Source organism: Drosophila kikkawai, chromosome 2R, assembly GCF_030179895.1.
Source record: "Drosophila kikkawai strain 14028-0561.14 chromosome 2R, DkikHiC1v2, whole genome shotgun sequence".
Taxonomy (NCBI): domain Eukaryota; kingdom Metazoa; phylum Arthropoda; class Insecta; order Diptera; family Drosophilidae; genus Drosophila; species Drosophila kikkawai.
The window spans coordinates 8,618,931-8,639,951 of record NC_091729.1 but is presented as its reverse complement, the minus strand read 5'-3'; the positions used below and the strand labels follow the sequence as shown (position 1 = coordinate 8,639,951).

At 48.1% G+C, this 21,021-nt stretch overlaps 4 protein-coding genes across 4 annotated transcripts; 2 read left to right on the top strand and 2 right to left on the bottom strand.

Moving 5' to 3' along the window:
• Positions 1-38: 38 nt before the first annotated feature.
• Positions 39-1,866, top strand: Arpc1 (Actin-related protein 2/3 complex, subunit 1A). The gene is made up of 3 exons (XM_041776899.2): positions 39-92; positions 162-456; positions 522-1,866. The coding sequence occupies exons 2-3, from the start codon at positions 384-386 to the stop codon at positions 1,580-1,582; spliced, it is 1,134 nt and encodes a 377-aa protein (XP_041632833.1). The 5' UTR covers positions 39-92; positions 162-383; the 3' UTR covers positions 1,583-1,866.
• Positions 1,867-1,989: 123 nt separating this feature from the next.
• PolG1 (DNA polymerase gamma, catalytic subunit tam) lies at positions 1,990-6,104 on the top strand. The gene is made up of 2 exons (XM_017181850.3): positions 1,990-5,236; positions 5,296-6,104. The coding sequence occupies exons 1-2, from the start codon at positions 2,430-2,432 to the stop codon at positions 5,945-5,947; spliced, it is 3,459 nt and encodes a 1,152-aa protein (XP_017037339.1). The 5' UTR covers positions 1,990-2,429; the 3' UTR covers positions 5,948-6,104.
• A 1,953-nt stretch (positions 6,105-8,057) lies between these two features.
• b (glutamate decarboxylase-like protein black) lies at positions 8,058-11,236 on the bottom strand. The gene is made up of 3 exons (XM_017181859.3): positions 10,330-11,236; positions 8,913-9,280; positions 8,058-8,852 (listed from the first exon to the last, which is right to left on the bottom strand). The coding sequence occupies exons 1-3, from the start codon at positions 11,077-11,079 to the stop codon at positions 8,255-8,257; spliced, it is 1,716 nt and encodes a 571-aa protein (XP_017037348.1). The 5' UTR covers positions 11,080-11,236; the 3' UTR covers positions 8,058-8,254.
• Positions 11,237-13,647: 2,411 nt separating this feature from the next.
• Sos (Son of sevenless) lies at positions 13,648-20,589 on the bottom strand. Its single transcript, XM_017181845.3, has 7 exons — positions 19,228-20,589; positions 18,805-19,162; positions 17,815-18,740; positions 16,906-17,754; positions 14,843-15,730; positions 14,184-14,784; positions 13,648-14,118 (listed from the first exon to the last, which is right to left on the bottom strand). Exons 1-7 carry the CDS (start codon positions 20,272-20,274, stop codon positions 14,075-14,077), a joined length of 4,713 nt encoding a protein of 1,570 aa, XP_017037334.1. The 5' UTR covers positions 20,275-20,589; the 3' UTR covers positions 13,648-14,074.
• Positions 20,590-21,021: the final 432 nt, after the last annotated feature.

The following is a 21,021-nucleotide window of genomic DNA, read 5'->3' as shown; positions in this document are numbered from 1 at the left end:
TTTTTTTAACTATTATTACCTTTAGTATATTTTTAAGGCAAGTGTTGGTGTATTTTTATCGGTCAAATAGCGGTCACACTTAAACTCTTCGGGTGATTAATTTTCTGCATTTTACTTTTCCAAACTACTTTTTCACGCAGTTTGTCTCTTCTGGAGAGCAGGAAAACCAGCCACTATCCTTCAACGCTAGCTTAATCGTGTAGACGGCCCAGAGTCCGCGATTAAAACTAGAGCGAAGCGGAGCGCGCAGCCAGCGGAAACAACGCCCACTCGAACGCTGAAAGCCGAAGTGCAATCCCGGTGAGCCGCTAACTGAAGTTGAATCTACGTGTGTGGTTGGAGTTGGATCAGGACTGCATTCCGAGCGCATTTAGACCCCCAACATGGCCGAGACATTCACTTTTGGCACCTCGCTGGCCTCCATCACCTGCCATGCGTGGAACAAGGACCGGACGCGTAAGTGCCATTACTCCCATTACTCACCCGCTGCCGAAGCCGTGACTCACCGAGATTACCCGCAGAGATCGCCTTATCGCCCAACAACCACGAAATCCACATCTACAGGCGCGAGGGCAGCGACTGGAAGCTAGCGGACGTGCTCAACCAGCACGACCTCCGAGTAATGGGCATCGACTGGGCCAAGAACACCAACCGCATCGTGAGCTGCGCCGCTGACCGGAACGCGTACGTGTGGACGCAGGGTGAGGACGGCAAGTGGAAGCCCACGCTGGTGCTGCTGCGGATTAATCGGGCAGCCACCTGCGTCAAGTGGTCGCCGGCGGAGAACAAGTTTGCTGTGGGATCTGGAGCCCGTCTCATCTCGGTGTGCTACTTCGAGTCGGAGAACGACTGGTGGGTGTCGAAGCATATCAAGAAGCCTATCCGCTCGACGGTCACCTCGTTGGACTGGCACCCGAACAACGTGCTCCTGCTGGCCGGCTCTACCGACTACAAGGTTCGCGTCTTCTCGGCGTTCATTAAGGACATTGAAGAACCGCCATCTCCGACGCCTTGGGGCAACCGCAAGCCTCTTGGCCAGCTGATGGCCGAGTTCCGCAACTCGCTGACGTCGGGCGGCGGCTGGATCAACAGCGTGAGCTTCTCCAGCGACGGCAACAAGGTCTGCTGGGTGGGGCACGACAGTTGCGTCAGCATCGCGGATGCCACCAACGGGAACACGGTGATCCGCTGCCGGACCGGCTACCTGCCCTTCCTCTCCTGCGAGTGGGTCTCACCAACCTCCGTCGTGGTAGCCGGCTACAGTTGTGTACCTCTGCTATACAGCTTGACCGCGGATGGGAAGCTGGTGCTCAGCGGAAAGCTGGACAAGTCGCAGAAGCGCGAGTCCAGCGGCATCACTGCCATGCGCATCTTTCAGTCAATGGACCGCAACATGCGCACGGAGAATACGGACACGGTGGTGGACTCAATTCACCAGAACGCCATCACCAGCGTCCGCTTGTATGCCGGGGACAAGGACAGTGCCACCAAGGTGTCCACCTCGGGCGTCGACGGCCAGCTGGTCATCTGGAACGTCGAGCAGGGCGGCATAAACGGCGGCATGCGCAACCTACAGATCTAGTTCAGATCAAGACGGTCCAAATTTACATGTTATTGTCGTCTGTTAGCGAGTGTGTTGGCGTTGGCCTGGCCAAGTGCGCAGTATTTTGCCAAAATGTTTTCCAAAAGCGCTTCTCCCATTGTTTTGTACCGTGCGAAAGCCTTTTTACATAAATTAACTGAAGAGACTCGTTCTTTTCTCGCTACTTCTTCCACTTACAAGGGTTCTGAAAAGTCTGTGTGTGTGTTTTAAAGTGTTTCAACTCTATAGCAAACTGAATAAAATGTTTTTTATTCGCCAAATCAGCTTATTGTATTATTACTTCCAGTTAGCAGTTCAGTTTCAGGGATTCCACAGGGATTCGGCTGGAATTTGATGTTTGTTATGTAGAGATTAGATTGCCTTGAGTTTAGTACTTTAGAAAGATAAACAACTTCTATTATCTATTAATCCTTATTTTGTTTCTAAATCGTTAGTTCATCTTAAAGTACTGTTTTTGCCCTTCAAAATCAGCTTTAAAAATTTGGAAACAATGCTTATTGGTCTCTGATTTATCGTCTGCGATGTCGTTAAAGTTTCTGTTTTGTCGTTGTATAAAGGAAAATGATCATATTTTTTGAAAAGCTTAAACCAAGCATCAAAAAAAGTTAAGTTAATAGTGACTCCATGTCGATTTGCTTTCCATACAAAACAAATAATTTAATTAAGATCATACAAGTTCCCACAAAAACTAAGCACTAATTGTTTTTGAATTTAAAAACTGACAGTGTGACCGCATTTTGTAAAATTCCCGAAATACAAGGAAATAATAAAAACACAGCGGTTGGGATCGAGTCGCATTGAAAAATGATTGATTGGTAAGTTCGCAATGCAGCGGATCCTGTTCAGAAACTATGCCAGCCAGGCCAGCCGGGAGCGCTATGCCAGCAGCAGTCTCAAGATCTACCGCAGGGCGAAACCCCTGCCGAAGACGACACCCCAGAAACCCAAACAGGCGGAACTCAATGAGGCCGGCAGCCAAGCAGAGTACGCGGAGAATCTCGTGAAGGTGCAAATGATCTCTCGGAATCTGCACGCGCAGCTTTTCCCCCAGGAGCCGCGCACCGTTTCGGAACAGCAGCTTGCCTCCGCCAAGGCGTACCAGGACGAGTTGCGCCGGCATGGCGTCGATATTGAAAGCAGTACTCCTCAGGCAGATGTCCAGCTGAAACTGCCCCCGCTGCGAGGCGCTAATATCGAGGAGCACTTCCACAATATAGCCAGGGAGCAGGTGCAGCCATACGAGGAGCTACTGTTGCCGCTGGTGCAGTGCACGGAGCTACCAAAGAGACCCCAGCGATGGGCCTTCTTCGCTGGCTGGACTGCGTATGATCCTGTCGATGGCACTGCCTCGCCTGTGGATCACCCGGCGGAAAAAGGCCTTGTCTTCGATGTGGAGGTGTGCGTCAACGAGGGGCAGGCTCCCGTTCTGGCCACCGCCGTTAGCACCAATCGATGGTATTCGTGGGTGAGTCCCAAGCTCACGAAGCACCGCTTGAGGGTGCCCAGCGTAGAGCCCCTGGATGGGGCGACCGACGCAGAGCGACCTCACCACACTCCCGACGAACTGATACCCCTGGGAGCCAGTGGACCCGGTCTTGTGGTGGGACACAATGTTTCCTACGACAGGGCCAGGCTCAAGGAGCAGTACCTGATCGAAGACACGGGCACGCGCTTTGTGGACACGATGTCGCTGCACATGTGCGTAAGTGGAGTTACCAGCTACCAACGAGCCATGCTCAAGTCGAAGAAGGAGCCCGCACCAGAGGACTTGGCCTGGCTGGAGCAGAGTTCGCTCAATAGTTTGGTCGAGGTGCACCGTCTTTACTGCGGCGGGGAGCCGCTGTCCAAGGAGCCGAGGAACATTTTCGTTGAGGGAACTCTGGAGCAAGTGCGCCAGAGCTTTCAGTCGCTGGTCAACTACTGTGCCGGCGATGTGGAGGCCACTCACCGCGTCCTTCGGGTCCTGTACCCCCTGTATGCAGAGCGCTTTCCCCATCCGGCCTCCCTGGCGGGTATGCTGGAGATGGGCTCCGCCTATTTGCCAGTGAACTCCAACTGGGAGCGATATATTCGAGAGGCGCAGCTCACCTACGAGGATCTCAGCATCGAGGCCAAGTACCATTTGGGGCGCAGGGCTAAGGAAGCCTGCTCCCTCCTCCACGACGAGAAGTACCGCCAGAATCTGTGGCTGTGGGACGAGGACTGGAGCGTGCAAGAGTTGAAAATGAAGCAGCCGCCCAAACGGAAGCCATTGGCAAGGGCAGAGGTCCCATCCAATGTGGGAACTACTGCAGAGCAGCGACGCCTGCAGGCCAAGTTCCAGCATCTGTATGACCAACACTGCCTACTGCCGGCTCGGAGACCTCTGCTTCCGGGATACCCGCTGTGGTATCGGAAGCTCTGCCGCAAGCCACCGCCGAGCAGGTACAAAAGGGAAGCGGCAGAAGTCCTGGAAGAGGAGGAGGAGGACCTGTGGTCTCCGGGAGCCACCGAAATCAGCACCGGCATGCAAATTGCCCCCAAGCTGCTTTCCCTCTGCTGGGAGGGATATCCACTGCACTATGAGAGGGACCAAGGTTGGGGCTTCCTTGTCCCATTTCGCAGCGACTCTGGAGGAGTTGAACGGCTGCCTTTGGAGCAGTTATTGGAGCGTTGCCCCGTTCCGGAGTTTGCCCGCCAGGGCGCAGGGCAGGCAGAGAGTGATCTGGCCATGGATTTGCTTTCCAAACAGGTGGAGCAGCACCTGGGCAAGCGGGAGCACTATAAGAAGCTGTCACAGAAGCAGCAGAGGCTGGAGACCCAGTACCAAGGTTCTGGGGTGTGGTGCAACAAGATACTGGAGGACTGCTGCTTCTTTCTGAAGCTGCCGCACAAGAATGGACCCTCCTTTCGGGTGGGCAATCCCCTGTCCAGGGACTTTCTCGACAAGTTCTCCCAGAACGTGCTGAGCAGCGGCGATCCGTCTTGTCAGGAGGCCACAAGGGTCGTGGAAATTGCTCGCATGATGTCCTACTGGAGGAACAACCGGGATCGCATCATGGGTCAAATGGTAGTGTGGCTGGATCAGCAGCAACTGCCAGCTGAGATCAGGGGCGGAAAGGCCCAGCTCAGAGCCTACGGAGCCATTTGTCCCCAGGTGGTTGCCTGTGGCACCTTAACCCGTCGTGCCATGGAGCCCACCTGGATGACAGCCTCAAACTCTCGGCCGGACCGCCTGGGATCTGAGCTGCGTTCGATGGTGCAGGCGCCCCCAGGATTCAAGCTGGTCGGAGCTGATGTCGACTCCCAGGAACTGTGGATCGCCTCCGTCCTCGGCGATGCCTACGCCTGTGGGGAGCACGGAGCAACGCCGCTCGGCTGGATGACGCTCAGCGGAAGCAAGGCCAACGGCAGTGACATGCACTCCATCACGGCCAAGGCAGTCGGCATCTCAAGGGACCACGCCAAAGTGATCAACTACGCCCGCATTTATGGCGCTGGCCAGCAGTTCGCCGAGACCCTTCTCCGCCAGTTTAATCCCACATTCAGTGCCTCGGAGGCCAAAGCCAAGGCCATGAAGATGTTCGCAATCACCAAAGGAAAAAGGGTATACAGCTTGCGGGAGGAGTTCCACGACGAATTGGAGGACAGGGCGTGAGTATTCTTCAAGTTTTCTCCGCGAAAGCCGCTTAATTTGACGCTCCTCCTTGCAGATACTCCAGCTACGAGGCCTCACGGCTGGCTTTCCAGCGAAATCGCACCTTGGGCGAGGTCTTCCATCGTCCCTACTGGCAAGGCGGCACCGAAAGCGCAATGTTTAATCGGCTCGAGGAGATCGCCACACAGCCGCAGCCGCAGACACCGTTCCTGGGCGGGCGTCTAAGTCGGGCCCTAGAGGCAGACGGCGGTGCAGAGCAGGAGCAACGGTTTCTGCCGACGCGCATAAACTGGGTCGTGCAGAGCGGAGCCGTGGACTTCTTGCACCTCATGCTGGTCAGTATGCGGTGGCTGATGGGACCACATGTCCGCTTCTGTCTGAGTTTCCACGACGAGTTGCGCTACTTGGTTAAGGAGGATCTGGCCCCCAAGGCGGCGCTGGCTATGCACGTGACGAACCTCATGACCCGCTCCTTTTGCGTATCCCGCATCGGCTTGAGGGACCTGCCCATGTCGGTGGCCTTCTTTTCGTCCGTGGAAGTGGATACGGTGTTGCGTAAGGAGTGCAACATGGACTGCCGCACGCCATCAAATCCGCACGGTCTGCGCATCGGCTATGGGATTGAGCCTGGTCAGAGCCTGAGCGTGGCTGAGGCAGTCGAGAAAGCCGGCGGAAGTGATATTAGCAAATGGAACTGGATCAAGTAGCGTCGCTATAGATTATCATTTTTCTTAAGAGATCTTAGAGACTATTGTGGATAGGGTTTAAGTTCCTGTTATTTTTAAAATTATTTTTAAGACAAACAAAACACACTGTTAAAATAAATGACACATTTATATATGTATTAATATGTGGACAAAATAATAGGTGTACTATTTGGTTGTTAGATATCGATAAAAATCTACATAAACCCCAAATGTTATAAGAAAACAATACATTTTTAATAAGATTACACTATTGTGGGGGATTTCCAAATGCTTATTTGATTTCTGGGAATTGTTTTGTATTGAGAGTGCATATTTTGCTGGCCAAAAATAGTTGAATAGAATAGTATAAGATGGGTCATGGCCGTCAATTGTAATGCGAAGAAGAAAAGGATTTCCAGATGACAAAAAAAAAACTTATCCATCCATTTCCATGTAAGTGACAACATGTTTTTAGCCCGAAAAACATTTGTGAAACTTGGGAAACCCCTATAAAATCTTTACTTATTTGGTCAAAAGACTTGCTGGACGATTACCAACAAAATTTAAAATATTTTTGCCACCGAGTCTTCAATGATGATTGCTACATTTTTACTAGATATTAGAACCGGATATGGATCGCTGGATCTTCGAATGTGACGAATCCAATATAAATGTATAATGTAATGATGCCAAAGAGAATGTTCATTGTCCTAGGCAAAGATTGTGATCCCAGGTACACATGAAGAATCATTGTGAATCCATTGAGGTGGTAGCCTAATTGTATGGGACTGCATTTCTTGGGTTGTGTTTGTTTGAAGGTGGTAATGCTACCATATACCAAGGGTAAAATGAAATTTTTATGGAAATTCCATCGGGAACACGTCCATCGAGTCATTAAGGATTGCTTCTGAGACCAAAAATATGGGTTTACTTGAGTGACTTAGACCATTCACGGATCTCAAGCTCATGAAAAATATCTAAGGTGAATTTAAAACAGTGTAAACCCCTAAATTTTCATATGGCGCGCCATAGTGTGACCAACCATTGTATAGTTATCGATAAGAAACCGATCATAGATTTAAGTTGGATTTTGTAAGAGAGAAAGAACGGTCACTTTTGATCTGGGCTAAAAAGCGACGACAACGTGATTCAGATCTACAATTTGAAAATCATTTAAAATAAAAGCAATCCGTTGGAAATATTATTCAAAAAGAACCTAGGAGTTTACAACAGATATAATGGGCTTTATAATAAAATAAAATGTCACTTTTGGATATTGCCCAAAAGACATGGTACAATGTTCAAATTTAAACTTTTCGGTCCTTAAATTAGGGACCTTAATATCCTCCAAGCCAAGGAACGAAATGAAAGGCCTGTAAAATAATGCCGGATATTTCTAAAGTTAACTGCCATATACCTTAAACGGACCCTAGTCTAAAACTAGTGAAATGTTGACTCAATTTAAATATTTCTTTGCACACCTATTATTTTGTCCAGCCAAATTTAATGCATTTTAAGAAATATTTAATTATTTTAAAATAAAAGAGTCTGTGAAGCGGTTTTTACTTTTCCATAAAGACAATATATTTCTTAAAAGAACTTTGATTTGTTGAGATTAATAAAAAAAATGAAGTTAAAAATAAGAAAAAATAAGAAAAATGCATAACTATTACATATCGTCCGCGAGATAAAATCAAATCAATATGTTGCCTGACGAGATGATAAGTTGAAAATCATTAAAAAGCTGCGTACAATCCTTGTCAGTCTGGCAAATCCTGATTAAAACTCGAATACCCACTACAAAATTCAAATCTAAAACTAACTTTCTACAGTGTAAAGAGAGCAGAGGAACCTACCTACCTTAAAAGAGATTTCTTCTCCATTTCAAGGAAGTCGTAAAAAAGTAAAAATGTACCTCTTTAAATTCCTTCACTTTTATTCTGGGTTTAGCGAAAGGGGGACGAGCTGCAGATCGAGAGAGTTTTGCAATCTCAACCGAAGCAAAACTCTTTAAAGTTCATTACCTTCGGTCTTGGCAGAGGATTCAAATATTCATAAAGATTGAGTCCATTATACAAGCTGTGCTGTTCAGCCTCACTTGCCAGTTTCCAATGAAATGAATTAGATTCAATTTAAATCAAAAGACCTATAAATATGTATTTTGTTCTTGGTTTGGAGGTAATACTTAACATCCAGTATTATATATACAACCCGGGTGTATTAACGATACCCTACAATATTATATGTATGTACGGCATAAGCCTAAGAAGAATGTTTTCAACACTTAACCATTTTACAAGTTTTCGCTTTCGCTTTTCCACTCGAAAACTACAAATTCTGGCCGAGCGACTCGATCTCGTTAAGGAAGTAGACCATATCGGACTCCTCCAGACACGAATTCTGCAGCACCAGCCGGAAGAAATTGGGCAGCTGCCGCAGAGGTTGGTAGGTGATCATCATGGAGCCGTTCTTGATCATGGCCTCCTTGACCTTGGGCGCCACCTTGTGCAACCTGTCGTAGAAATCCCGGTTGCGCTCCATCTGTCGCAGGCTGGGCGGCACATACCAAAAGCTGATGTTGGTGCACTCCGGGCTCTCAAGGACCAGCTCGAACCCTGGACGTTCTCTCACCTTGGCGGTAAAGAATTCGGCCATGCGGAAGACCTTCTCGACGTGCGCCTCCAGGCCCTGGCTGCCCTTTGCCTTCCACATGAACCAGAACTTGAAGACATCCGCCCGGCGACCGCACTGTATGTGCTTGTCACCCGTGTCGTAGGAGGTATCGTAGAACTTGTCCTTCTGGAACAGGTACGTGGCATTGGTCGAGTGGCACTGAGCCAACACCTGCTGGTGGCGCGTAAGAAAGGTTGAGCACTGCTGGGATGCCGCGAGTAGCTTGTGAGGGTTCCATGTAACCGAATCGGCTCTGAAAATGTAGTTATTTTTAACTCTTTCCACTTGAGGAACACTTAGAGGGCCAACTAACCGTTCGATGCCATTGAGGAGATGGCGATACTTCTTGGACATGAGGGCACCGCCACCCCAAGCCGCGTCCACGTGCATCCACATATTGTACTTCTTGCAAAGCTCAGAGATTCCAGCCAGGTCATCGAAGGCGCCAAGCACAGTAGTTCCGGCTGTAGCCGACACCATCAAAGGCTGCCAGTTGTTGTCCAAGCACAGCTTCACCTGATCCTCCAGATCACTCAGTCGCATCTTGCCCACTTCGTTGGTGGCTATCTTACGCACATGCTCGCTGCCGAAGCCCATGAACATGGCCAGCTTCTCCACCGAGTAGTGGGCATCTTCCGAGGTGAATATAATCAAAGGTTTGGCATTGAAGAGGCCGTTTTTCTATACAGAAATAAAGGGGGAACGTTGTGGTTTACAATTAAATGTTTCCTATATATACATAAATGTATCAAGTGAAATATAAGAAGAGAATTTCTTAAATTATTTCTTAAAAATTTGTGAAGCTAAACGTAATCAAATATTTAGATTTAATCTTTGATAACAGACAGTTTAGCGTCAAATTCATTCAACTATTTACGAACATTTTGGAAAATCAAGACGGCAGTTAAATCTAATTATTTTTTAGATTTAAATTGCGGTGCAAAGTTTAAGAACAAATTGAAAAAATGTAGCTTTTATAGTAAATGAGATCTAAGTTTTTATATAACAGACGACAATGGTTATTAAAAATGGTTAAAATAATGAATAAATAATAAAAAAGACAGATTTGTATCCCTCTTAGTCCACAGTTCTTTAAATTATAAAAATGATAATAACAAATCAAAAACAAAATTTTTTAACGTACATTTAACAAGTACAAATAATCTTTCCAAATACGGAGTACACTATTTATGAATCCTTAAAGATTACTAAATTAAAAAAAAATTACTTGATTCTTAGGAAAATATATATTACTAACAAATTTTAAACACATAAATATAGAAAAAGTGGACATCATTGTCGACTTAAAATCAATTGAAATATTTGATAAAATAAAACCATTTGAAGAATAAATAAACTAATTTGTAATAAATATTTTTAGCTAATCAATATCCCATAATTTTATATATAATAGAGCCTTTCATACTTGAAATTTTTTAAATTATTTAACCAAAGTTCCCTTTAGTAAATCAGAATAATAAAAAAAAGTAAATAAACAGGATTCATAAAAATCGAAATCATTTCTAAGCATTCTATTAAAATAGGTCTTTTAATTGGCAAAACTCTCAGTTTCACTTGCTTATATCACAGCTATATGGGTATGACTAACATCTCGGCCTGCACTGTGGCGCTAGACGTCTATTCGCCTTGAGCGGATCGCGGACTTCCGTGTGGAAGTGTGGCCCGAAACCACTTGTGTTTGTGGGAAGTGGGTTCGAGCGGGTACTCACCTTGGACTCGGGCGCATATCTGTAGCGAGCACAGCTGATTGCATAACCGTTGGCTATTGAACCACCAGGACAGAAGATACCATCGCCCTGGCCGCCGTTGGGGAAGCCCACGATGCGCCGCATCTCGGCCAGCACCTGCTCCTCCATCAGCGTAAACAGCGGAGCCACCTCGTACGTGTACACGCTGGGATTGAGGGCATCGGTGAGCCACTGACCCACCAGGGCGTAGGGATCCACTCCGGAGTACAGCTGGTTGATAAAGTACGGATGGCCAGTCTTCACCGAGAACCGAACCGTCTCCCGCAGCAGCTCACGCAGCTTTTCCTGCGACTCCCCCTTCTCCCGCAGCTGGAAGTCGAAGAGCTGGCGCAGCTCCGCGGGCTCGTGCCACTCGACAACCTTAGATGAGCGATTGGTGCCCTGGAAGACGGCCAGCTTGATGATCTCGTCCACGCAGGCCCGGATGAAGCCCTCGAACTGGGCGGCCGGATGGCTGGCCACAAAGCCGGACAGGCCATCCTGTGGCTGCGTGTCCGTGGCGTTATTATTATTATTATTATTGTTACTGCTGCATCCGTTGGCGGTCAGCATTTTGCGGGCGGTCTCGAAGTCGACTGAGACGGTATCAGGCGATGACGACGTGGTCGCCACCGCCGCGGTGGCTGCTGCCAAATCATCGCCACCCGTACTGTAGGGCTTAAATATAGATTCCTTGAAGTGGTGTGCAGGGAAGTTCTCGCTGGCCAGCATTTTGTTGGCTCTTTTGGCTGCTGTTCACGGCAATGTATACTGTATGGAACACTTGGCTAACGCTTCGATGGCGACTGCGGCGGTTTGTTCCTGGTGCTGTTGCACTTGACAATGATTCGAATTGGTCTGCGGGCGAACTGAATGAGCTGACGCTGTTGTTGCTGCTTTTATAAAACGCGGGCCGAGTTCCACAATTCAGAATCCGAACGCGAAGCCACTTACATAAAGACAATGCTACTCGAGCTGCCGATCGGCGTCGATCGTCGACTCGTCGATTCTGGTTCTGGGTGCTGGGTGCTGCTGGCGCTACTGCTGGCCTGGGCGGACCTGGGGGAAAGTATCGGAGGAAAGAGCACCCCACACCTGTGGCTGGGGTCCCTCATCCGTTTATAGCCTGTCACCGAAGGGATTTCCCACTGGCCACCGGCCAGCGTAAAGTTCTCCAAGTTGCCGTCTCGAGGCGAGAGATTGCGGGTAATTGGCTAATTGATATGCTCATGTAATACAATTATGTAGGAAAACGTCCGATGTAATTGCCGCGAGATGATTATGCGCGGGGTTTCTCTCTCATTACCGGCAATCAAGTGAATTAAATGCAAATTCATTGAATAATTCTTTGGCCAATTGTTGTGTAAATTGCACATCTGAAACGTGATATCGGCAGATACGAGGGCTGTACACGAGAATTAGTTGGTGTAGGTCGTTAAGATCTGGTGTTAGGTAATTGCCACCTACGTGAATGTTGGTCAAGTTGAAAGAAAAGCGAGAGCCATCTACCAGTATATGCTGCTTCAGAACAAGCCTCCCCCTGCGATGACCAATCCCATAACTGATCTGAGCAGTGACCTTGACTATAGGCTATGGATTGAGGGGGCGAGATTCTTTAGCAGTGCATGTTCATCGGAAATTTCCCAAGTGTCTGCAATGATATATTAACGTGTTCCTAGGACACAATTTGGCATATAAATAATTGCTCGCCCGATTGCGCATTTCCTCGGATTTCTGAGGTTCCCTTAGCGAAATAATGACGTTTTGGATGTTCCCTGGATGTTATTCACCTTGGCAACAACACCAGCAGGCCATACCGAAGCGATGCGAAAGTTAAATCTGCGGTGCTTTACCGAATCCCCAACCAAAATCGGATCGTTAAGTGACACATCATTGGGATCGAGTGCGGGTAACTAACTGGGGGAATTTATTGGATGCACCCCATAACTCTGGCTATAACTTCTGATAAGGGGCTGGACACACACGCATTCGCACGAAAATACGAAAATACACTCAAAAACAAAAACCTGTTTCCCCGAGAGCAGCCCAAATTAACAGGAAGTATTTGTTCAGAGATCAGCTTTATGACGTCTCTTACGTTAGAAAAGCGAAAGGAACTCACACAGCTGCCTCATATAGATACTACTGTAAGTATGTGCTAAACTGTTCACATCAACTTTAATTGCACATTCAGTGCACTGCCACTAGTACAATTAGTCCGCGTCGACAGCCGCCGCTCTAGTGGTCCCCCACAGTTTTCCTTTCCTATCGAAGCTAATTAGCGATATATGTTAATAGTGGCTACCAATTATGTTGGACACCCCGAGTCTGCCAGGTGCCACATACGTAATCTGAAGTGATGCTGCTGTCAAGGCCGTTAGGCTTTACAAGAAAACCCTGAGTTCTCTTGGAACTTGAATGGGTCACCACTTATTTTCAAATTATAAGAACTTAATAAAAGAAAGAGCTTCTTGAAGGTCCGAGGTCAAGGCGGCTGGATTTATGAAAAGCTGAAAGTTTGGATTTAAGGTTGTTTTATAAAATAAGCCAATAGGTATCATCAGTATCCGTTTGGTGACATATGTAAAATTTATTCCATTTAAAACTATTTATTGTGTGTTGTTTAATTCCGGATCGATTCAATATCATTCACTAGTGACCAATTTGCTCGTATCACAGAACATGGAAGGGAATGCATGTAGGTTTTAGAATTGGAGATGGTGACGCCAGTAGTTGACACATCGTTTCCGTAACTTAAATGGGAAATTCTGGAAACGGACAACACAAAACTCGGTCAGAAATTCAACTTCAGCATATACAAATAGTACAATCCTCCAGAATATAAGAAAAGTCGTAAGATGCTAGGCAGTCATTAAAATATCTTTTAAATGTTGCGTTTAATACTTTTTGTATCTTAAAAGTAAAATTATCTATTTGCCTTCTTTTCCCTTTCTTATCAGAATGACTAACATCTATTTATTTCATTTTGAACTTGTGAATTTTCGAGGTGATTTTTATCCTTAGTGAAATATCCAATCAACCTATTAATTGTTACAGTTATTTGTGCGTGCTTGAGCAGTTCCATTCATCAGTAAATCATCAGCATACAGGTCGGTGTTCTTGATGAATCATCGATGAGAGTCCGAACGATCAAACACTTTTTCATCAACGGTGCATTAACGATTCATCGCCTAATCAATAATGAATCACTTTTACGTCAATAATTTAACACCTATTAATCGTAATAATATATTTGTGTCCGAGCTTGAATCATTTGGGGGTTAAGTAAAAGATATCGCCAACTGTCTAACAATAGTGTTATATTTTATTGTTTTACGTTCTACGATCAATACAATGTTTTTCGATATTTACAAATATTTATAATAATAATTATAATAACATAATTTCATTTTTGCATTTGTTGTTGTTGTGGTTGTTGTTGTGTATCTGTGTGTGTGTATGCATGTGTTGTGCTTCTTGTGTAAATGAGAGTTTGTATTTGTTTAATGAGTTTCGAATAATAAAAATCATCAGATCCAACTCGGTCCATATTTGCTGCATGTGCCTATGCATGCCAACTCGAATACATAATTGTACCTACGTATATAACTCCCGCTCCGGCCATACATATATGTATATCTGCACAGTGGGCAGTGCTCTCAACATTGAATCTTACGGATCATACTCGTAGTTTGTTTTATCCTATCACATCGCCAGGCAATTTAAATTATTCTTGGTTTGTACTTGGGTAAAGAAACATCGTACCTTTATCTGCATCGAATGAAAGTTAATATCACAGTCAAGGGAAATGATGCTTCAGGGTCACTGTCACTCACCTGGATTGTTGTAGAAGTTAGCGCTTAGACTAGGTTTTGGTGGAAGTTTGGGAGTGCCTTCCAGGCTCGTGGCAATCGGAAAGATCTCCTTGGGGGACGAGCGCGTTTGCGTCTGATTTGAATGGTGCTGGTGCTGGTGATGATGATGGTGGGGCAGATGGGGCAGGTGCTGCGTATGATTGTGCTGGTGTCGCATCCGAGCATAGGTGCTCGTGCAGGTGCTCTCCACCGGATGACTGGGAATGTTGGGGGACATGGGTGTGGCGGGCGTAAGCGGTGATGTGGTAGTCGAGGAGCTCAGGGCGGGCGAGATCGATTGCGGCGGCGGCTGTTCGTCCGCTCCCAGTGGCTGCGGCACCGTCACAAGCATTGTATTAATGGACCCTGACCCCATCATCGCTGGCTCCGATTGTTGGGCAGCTGAAGCAGCTCGCTTCTCGATCGCCGAGTTGCGGCGAATCATAATACTGCTGGTGTTGGGCAGAAGCAAGCTGCTCTTGCCCACGAACTCCTTGCCCTGGCTGTGTCGTGAGTAGCCCATGGAATGGTTGAGCCGTGGCGGTATGGGGGGAGGACTCAGCTCGCCATCGCGAGGAGGTAACTGGAACGAGAAAGAATACGTTGTATTGAATACATTAATTGGGCGATGAAACACTTACTGTGGGTGCATCCGGGGCCTGTCGCTTCTGCGCCATGTCGGCACAACTCTCCGTGCGCTCCTTCCGCCGTGGCGGCAGTGGAGGCGGCACAGCTCGATACTCCAGGTTTGAGGCGGTTGGGACGTTGACGTGCGGCGAGATTGGCACGGCTCCGGGCGGCCCCTGCTGATGGGCGCTGTTGTAGTAGAAACCTCCCGTTTGCGGACTTATCTCCTCGCCGGGCATCGCCCCGCTGCCAGCCATCATTCCTGTGAGCGTCACAGTACTGGAAATACTATGAGTGGGGCTGTACTGCATCCGCCCTTGGAATGGTGATCGGTTGCCGGTTGCCGTCTCATGCCGCGGACTGACCACCACCCTGTGCAGCGGCGAGGGCGGCGCATCCGACATGCTGCCGGCAAAGGGATTACTGTCCGGCTGCGATTGCGTTGGCAGATGCTCCGGCAGCGCCGGACTGAACACATCCATTGCAGGCGCCAGGGGGGTCGCGGCGTTGTTGGCCCACACATGAGCCCCCGGTTTCTTAGGGATATGTGGCGCTTGTACCGCTCCCGCAACCCCGTTGCTGTGGTCCGTTCGACTATGCAGCGGAGTGCCGCTCCAACCGCTGGCACTTCTATCCGGTATGAGAACTGACGCGAAAACGGAAAACGCGTGCGGATTGTGCTGGGGACTCTGCTCGTCGGCCAGACCTCCAGTCGACGTAGGATCGATTGTGCTCACAGGCTGCGCCGCTGCTGTAGCTATCGTTGTGGCCGTTGCCGTTGACGAGGCTGCTGCTGCGGCTGTCGAGGTGTTGTTTGACGCCTTGTTACTGCTATTCGTCTGATTTTGACGACGTGGCTTGATGCCCGGCGATTTGAGGGGAATGTGCGGCCATTTACGTGGCTAAAAAAAAAAGAGTTGTTTTAAAATACAAGTTGACTGTCCCGCTTTATTGAGTCTTGTAAATTCTTGTGTTCCGGGTAGGCAACTGAGATCTTTTGAACCGTTTTCTACTCCATTCTGCAGAACTAACTATACCCTAAACGAGCCCATTATTAGGGTAACTATCTTTAGCCACGATTTAGTATTAATTTAAGTTTTTAAGTAGCCAGTTTATGAGAACCTACGTTGGCGAAATAAATAAAAGAGCCATTTATAAGGAAACCAACAGAGTAGCATCGTCTAAAATGTTTATAGGATCTCATAATTCGGCCGATTTTCGTTGGGAATTTTTATTTTACCATTACCAACAAGTACAGGTTTGACTAATTTATTCCTGAACGCAGTCAAAATTATTGTCGGAGACCTTATATCGAGCTAGAAACCGAGCCCTTGCTAGCTACTGTGCAGCAGGACGGCGATCGTGACTTGGTTTGGGCCTAAATAGCTTCCTGTAGAGTGGGGAACATGGTAATTTGGGATCGTTTTCCACTACTTGTAGAGTAACCCCTACTACTACTACTACTTTTGGACATTCGGAAGCTTTAGCTTATATAAAACGGTCCAAATGGGAACAAAACAGCATCACAGTCACCCAGACATAAACATAATATACAAATTCTAGCAAATATTAGACTAGCCATCCGAAAGATTACGAAAATTATCAACGAGGAGTGCCCTATGGCACATTGATAAAAATTATTCTAGAACCCTTAAAAAAATTTGTTAATTTAATCGAAAAATCTTCTAAAAGTTACTCAGATTAAGAGAAAAGGTCACACAAAACTGCATAAAATAAATTAATAATAATAAGTTGATTTAAACGAAGTGCACGAAATAAGCTGAGGCATGGAAAAAGCCCTTAAATTTGTTTTTGTTTAATAACTACGTTAGTTTTATAATTAAGAAGACATTCTTTGTTCAATATAAATGTTAATACAAGGACTAAAGTAAAAGTAATGATTATCTTCAATCGTTTAGCCACTGTATATTAAGACTCGAAATGTATTTAAAAATTTTCTTCGCTTGAAAGTGTAAAAAAATAAAGATTTTACTTCCTAATGTAATTTAATTTACTTATTTAAAACAAAAAATCACTGCATTTTGATAACATTCTGGACAACGGAATAAGTACTTACAAATTTGGGCACTGTCTTGCAGTTCCTTGGCTCAATGCGCATGCTTTCATTGTAGAGATAGTCGGACATCTGTTTGTCGGACAATCCGTTGAAGGGATCCAGCTGCTCGAGGAACTGGCGAATGGTGGACTCCTCGTTGAGGCAGTATGGCTGGTTCTGGTACTGTTGAATTTCGCCAATTATCTCTGCCACTTTCCGCCGCTTGGAGAAGTTGATTAGCTCCGTGTTGGCCAGCAGGTCGGGATTACCCTCCTCCAGGTGCAGTATGTTGGTCAGATAGCGACCGAAGAATGGCACACACGGCGGATTGATGGACCTCAATCGCTCTTGATACTTTTTCAAGTGATCGTCGCTGAGTTCGCGGCACTCGTCCAGAAACTTCCTGTGACGCTCCGTCAGTCCCTGAAACGTCCATCGGAGCCGATAGACCGACGCCGTGCCCATGGCCGCGACAATGGATAGGATCCCGTTGAAGTTGTTCAGCTCCAGCATCACCATCATCACCTCGATGGCTCGCTGCATGATCGCCAGCCGTTCCTCGTAGTTCTCCGCCTCGGTGATGGACTTCTCTATCCAGCGCGTCACGTTGGTGGTGTGCTTCATGATTTTCAGTAGATTCGGACTCTTCACCTCCTTGTCCTTCTTGGTCCAAGGCGAGCCGACCAGCTCCGATGGCTTCACGTTCTTGTACATCTCGAACTCGAGCAGGGTGAGCTGGCGGGCCAGTTCCAGTGGGTGCAGGGTGAGGAGCGTTATCTCGTCGAAGGGAACACTCAGGTGGTGCTCGATGGGTGGAGGATCGTGCCCGTAGGCGTAGACAATCTTCTTATTGCTTTTCTCCTGTTCGTTCTGCAAGAAATTAATTCATTAATTGAACTTGTAATTATAAAACTTTTAAGTTAATCCCACCTTTCGCTGAACAATCTTGAGCACGGAGTCCACCCACTTGCGCATCGACTTGCCATTGACGTTTGCCAAAAAGCTAAGGAGCTTCTGCAGCAGCATGGGATCCTTCTCGAAGTCGTAAAAGTGATGATCCACCCAGTGTCGCAGCACATTCAGGACTCTGAACTGTACCGGCTGAACGTACTCCTTGCGGTAGCGTTTCCAGTCCTCGCGATGCGTGTTCTTGTGCTCCTTGTTGTCGCCTCCAACGCCGCCCATCCCCCCCAGGGGAGCAGTGCCGGCGTCCTGATAGACCAAACTAGGATCGGGTATGTTGAAGCGTTCGTCCAGGAGCTGCAGCAGCTGCTGCGGCGAGCAAAAGTAGCGATATGTGGTGAGGAATGTGCGGACGAAAGTGGGATCGGCGTAGATGTGGTAGGTGAGGCGTTCAATCAGCTTGCACAGCGTGGCTCCCTTGATCATCGGCACTCCGGCGCTCTCGCGCTCCTCCAACACTATGTTGTCTCCGCTGTCCGGCACCGCAAACTTGTAGATCTCCGGACTGGGCATGCGGAGCGGATGCTTCTTTTCTATGTCCTGCAGAATGCTATCCAAAATCCTGTCGAGCATCGACTTGGTAATCACCATGAGCAGGTCGGCCATCCAGTCGTTCTTGTGCTGCGCATTCTTGGCAGTCAGCACGATGGCCGGCGGCCCCCGGGGGACCAGCTCGAAGCTGTTCTTTAGATCGTCGCTGTCCGTTCGGTCGTTGATCTTGACGCATCGCATGAAGAACTTCTCCTTCAGCCGGTAGTCGTAGGTGGTCGCTCCGGCCGACGGCGTTTGCTTCTTGGTATTTGCTTTGCACAACACCATGAGGCCGTCGAAGAGAAAGACTTTGCGCTCGCTCAAGATCCGCTTTCCCGATCCCAGCTTGCACAGCGAATCCTCTGCAAAATATGTATTTTAGAGACGTCGTTCTCGCAGATACCACTTGGTAAACCCACTACTCACCTCGAATAAATTCATTGCAGTTCTGACCCACGTCCTTGTCGTCCCAGTGCTCCACCTTCAGCTGAAGCTCTCGCGTCCGCTCGATGGCCAGCTGGCGGCGCACTCTCCCTCTCACTGGCACCATGCGCTCCTTGGACAGGCTGGCCATCACCTTCTCCAGATCACAGTGGAGCGGATGCAGCAGGCCCTGGACCTGCTCGAAGCTCTCAATGTCGTCCTGCGACGAGCTGAGATCCTTGAGGAGATTGATGTATTCGAAGTAGACAAAGGCATGGCAAACGGGCACCAGAAGCAGCTTGGGCAGATAGTACTTGACAGCGTCTCCGAAGCCGTGGCCAGCAGATCTAAGGGGTGAGGCCTGCAAAGGACAAGAAAAGAAAGTTATCAGTAAAGATCAAAGCTTTTAGTGAGAATCAAACGTACCCCGGGCTTGGACAGGAGATTGGTAAGCGCATCGCGCGACTCCTGCGACGTCACATCGTGGGCATACTTCTTGTAAACATCAAACTCCTCCGCCTCGGCTAGCTCCTCGAAGCAACTCCCCACACATGGGGCGTTCTGCTCCTGGGACATCTCGATGACATCCTCCAGGGAGCCGAGAAGCGTCACCGTCACTTCGTAGATGTCCATGATGTTGGAGAATATCGGTTCCAGCTCCTTGGGGTCCGACACGACCTTCACAAGCTCCTCGCGAAAGACCCGTATGATCATGTGCAGGTCGCGCTGGTACTGCTTTTCGTCGTGGATCAGCTCCTTGACGGTCTCTTCGTATGTGGCGGTGGCTCGCTGGGCGGGCAGCGACAATGGACTTGGCAGGATTTGCGCCTCGCTCTGGTTCAGCATGTCCATGAGGACGCGGTCGGCGTTCATCACCACCTCTATGTCCTCCTTGGTTATCTCGCAGTGCGCGATCCTGATCACGTAGTCGCCAGCCATTTTGAGGATGTCGGCCGAGATGTACTCGAGGACGGCCACCAGGAAGGCGGATACCGAGCTGTCGATCTTATATTGCAGCACATCCTTTTGGAGCAGCGTGTGTACACGCTCCGTGGGCAGGACAGACTTTCGCTTCTTGGAGTTAATCACCTCCTTGGCCTCGTTGAGGGCCCACTGGTCGATGGGGGCCGGAAATGACTTGTTCACCTTCTCCTCCACATCCTGGACGGAGTGGGGCAGCGGCTTGGCGCACAACATGGCCAGCAGGCGGAGGCAGAGTTTCTCCACATAGAACAGTGCATCCTCCTTGGCGGTGACATGCGGATGCACCTGTTCCAGCACCTTTTTCAGCGACGGCGTGAACAGGCCTCGCCAGCGGGCCGCGTTCTCGCACTTGGTAAAGTCGTAGCCGTCGCAGTCCTGCAGACCAGCCCCGCCCCCTCCACCACTGCCAGTGCTGCTGCCCCCGCCCCCCAGCCCAATCCCGCCTCCGTAGCTGATGGTGTGGGCATGGCTGCCGGATCCGGAGAACATCCTATCCGCTGAGGAGCCGACGTTGCGTTGCTGTCGCAGCGCACTCTTTCCTTGGTGCCTTCGCCTTCCCTCCTCCTCCTCCTCCCCGCCCGATGTTTGTATTAGTCAAGCGAAGAGTGGAGCGGACCCAGGCGAACCCGAGCTTCTGGAGCGTCTAAAGAGTGGAGCGGCGCCACTGTGAGCGTCGCATTTCTCACACACACCCGATTCGCGTTCTTTTTAGGCACCGTTCAATGGCGATTTTGTTTTCTGTATATGTATCTTCTTTTTTTTTGTGGTTTAAGTGAGGTGGTCCGTCGCTTGGAAAAATTAGTGTGCCCGTCGCCCTTTTCGGCAATAAAGAATTAACGCCTTGCAGAAGTGACTTGAAGAGTGAGGCATTTATTCTTTCTTATAAGGCTGGTAACACTGTACTGAGGGGTTTTCCCCTGTTTTGCTACATGATAGAATTATAATTCTATAATGCTTTGCTATACAAGCTAGGCCCTCTTACGCCCTTGTGACTCTATTAAAAACATGGAATTTTATGAATAGCCTCATGATTTCGTGCTTGGTAGGGTTTTTGCTTGTCGGGCCCTCCTAAGAGCTAAACAGCGCTAACGTCGCTATGAGACTGTATTATAGCGAAAATCTCGGTAGTTTTATGAATATATGTACATTTAGAAAAATACATCAATCTTTAATTCTTCTTCTTTGTGCATATTGTTGACATTCTACATCTACTCAGAACTGAAAAGTTGGCAGCAC

What these genes read in the sequence shown, in the direction of transcription:
- Arpc1 (XM_041776899.2), top strand. Translation starts at nt 384, where the DNA reads ATGGCCGAGACATTCACTTTTGGCACCTCGCTGGCCTCCATCACCTGC. An exon ending in GTGGAACAAGGACCGGACGC is followed by an intron (nt 457 to 521) that starts GTAAGTGCCATT and finishes GATTACCCGCAG; the next exon opens with AGATCGCCTTATCGCCCAAC.
- PolG1 (XM_017181850.3), top strand. Translation starts at nt 2,430, where the DNA reads ATGCAGCGGATCCTGTTCAGAAACTATGCCAGCCAGGCCAGCCGGGAG. An exon ending in GACGAATTGGAGGACAGGGC is followed by an intron (nt 5,237 to 5,295) that starts GTGAGTATTCTT and finishes TCCTCCTTGCAG; the next exon opens with ATACTCCAGCTACGAGGCCT.
- Sos (XM_017181845.3), bottom strand. Translation starts at nt 20,274, where the DNA reads ATGTTCTCCGGATCCGGCAGCCATGCCCACACCATCAGCTACGGAGGC. An exon ending in ATCTCCTGTCCAAGCCCGGG is followed by an intron (nt 19,163 to 19,227) that starts GTACGTTTGATT and finishes TGTCCTTTGCAG; the next exon opens with GCCTCACCCCTTAGATCTGC. An exon ending in GCAAGACAGTGCCCAAATTT is followed by an intron (nt 15,731 to 16,905) that starts GTAAGTACTTAT and finishes TTTTTTTTTTAG; the next exon opens with CCACGTAAATGGCCGCACAT.
- b (XM_017181859.3), bottom strand. Translation starts at nt 11,079, where the DNA reads ATGCTGGCCAGCGAGAACTTCCCTGCACACCACTTCAAGGAATCTATA. An exon ending in GATATGCGCCCGAGTCCAAG is followed by an intron (nt 9,281 to 10,329) that starts GTGAGTACCCGC and finishes ATTTCTGTATAG; the next exon opens with AAAAACGGCCTCTTCAATGC. An exon ending in CTCCTCAATGGCATCGAACG is followed by an intron (nt 8,853 to 8,912) that starts GTTAGTTGGCCC and finishes CTACATTTTCAG; the next exon opens with AGCCGATTCGGTTACATGGA.